Raw genomic sequence first — 1,494 nt, forward strand, 5'->3', positions numbered from 1 at the left:
AAGCAAGATCCAATCCTGACCGATTACGACGTTTTCCCTTCGTTTTATTGTGTATCTTACACGGTCTTATAATCTCATACTTATTGTTTATAACTTATATTTTATGGTCCTTAGAAGAAGATATTGATAAAGAGGCGTTTCTAAGTATAACTGAGACCGAGGTGTCAAGAATAATTACTACGATTGGAGGGATTCGCTGTTTTCTTGAGAAGAGGAAATTATTGATGGACAGTATTAAATTGGTAAGACAAAAGTTTTTTGATAATTTTGGTGTATGCGTTTCAAGGCAAAACATAATTATTTTTCTATTTGCATTATTTTGTTTATTATAGGTGAATATTGATGATCCATTGGTAGTACATAACACTTGTGATGCGGGTGAAAGTTCTTCAACGAATAAATTTGATCGATTGGTACATAACAATGATGCGGGTGAAAGTTCTTCAACGAATAATCAAGTTAGTATATTAAGCTTCATATTATTTAAGACTTAGTATATATATATACAATTACATGGGCATTGTATTTCATACTGTCACAGGAAAAAAATGATTTAATTTTCATCGAGTTACCATTCATTTTGAATTTTCCAAGTGACTCTGATGTGGAAGTACGAGAAAGGGATACATCTAAGAGATCACAACAAGATATAGAAAAAGAGAATCGCACACCTAAAAGACTTTGTCAATGGTTCGCAAAAACACAATATCAGAATCTGGTAAGTGCATTTACCACAACTTTTCTGATTAATTGTCAGAGAAACTTCTGTCCTGTGTGTTAATAAATTTTTATCTCATATAGAATTTGGAAAAGATTTTGCAAGAACATATAAAAGGTGACGCAATATTATTTTATTATAAAGAACATGGCTTTCTAAATGCAGAAGCAAGAGGAATTCTCTTAGATATCGTAGCAAATTATATGCTTAAAATAAACAAAAAGTATGTTTTGTAAATTTTTAAAACTTTTTTAATATTTGTAGCATAGAACTCTATGTATAATTAACATGCATAATTATCTTATCCAGGCCCTCATCTTACGAATTTGGATTTGTTAGCAAAAAAATCTGTGAAGTGTTTCCTACTGAAGCTGAAGTAAGACAGTTTTTTATTAAGTTCCTTTAGAATAAACCAAATTTCTGTTTTGTCTAAATTATTGCTTATAAAATGTATTGTCTTCAAATTGTTATTGTTTTCTATATATAGGGTAAGGAATACAGTAATTGGGAGGGGTACAGTTATTGGCATATTAATTTTTTTAATTCAAATTTCTCATTAAATTTATTTATTTATTTATTTATTTTTCTGTAGGATACCTATTACTATCGGCCATTCACAAATGGCCCATCTCAAAAAAATGCTGCTGGAAAACTCGTAGATAAGGTACGAAATACCAAATCGCTACTGAAAAAGTTGGGTGTTGCATATCCCTTGAGGCAAGATGATGAAAACGATTCTGAAGAACCTGAAAGTCGATCTTCCATCGAAGGTAATG

At 30.6% G+C, this 1,494-nt stretch overlaps 1 protein-coding gene across 1 annotated transcript; it reads left to right on the plus strand.

The window, feature by feature from the left end:
* Positions 1-94: 94 nt before the first annotated feature.
* On the plus strand, positions 95-1,488 carry LOC112461091 (the record flags this gene model as incomplete). The annotated part of the gene is made up of 6 exons (XM_025026167.1): positions 95-242; positions 333-458; positions 542-718; positions 802-941; positions 1,028-1,094; positions 1,311-1,488. Coding segments are annotated over exons 1-6 (706 nt in total), but the record flags the coding sequence as incomplete, so codon positions are not given.
* Between the last annotated feature and the right edge of the window lie 6 nt (positions 1,489-1,494).

The sequence above is a fragment of the Temnothorax curvispinosus genome, unplaced genomic scaffold, assembly GCF_003070985.1.
Source record: "Temnothorax curvispinosus isolate PA1 unplaced genomic scaffold, ASM307098v1 QBEX01011056.1, whole genome shotgun sequence".
NCBI lineage: Eukaryota > Metazoa > Arthropoda > Insecta > Hymenoptera > Formicidae > Temnothorax > Temnothorax curvispinosus.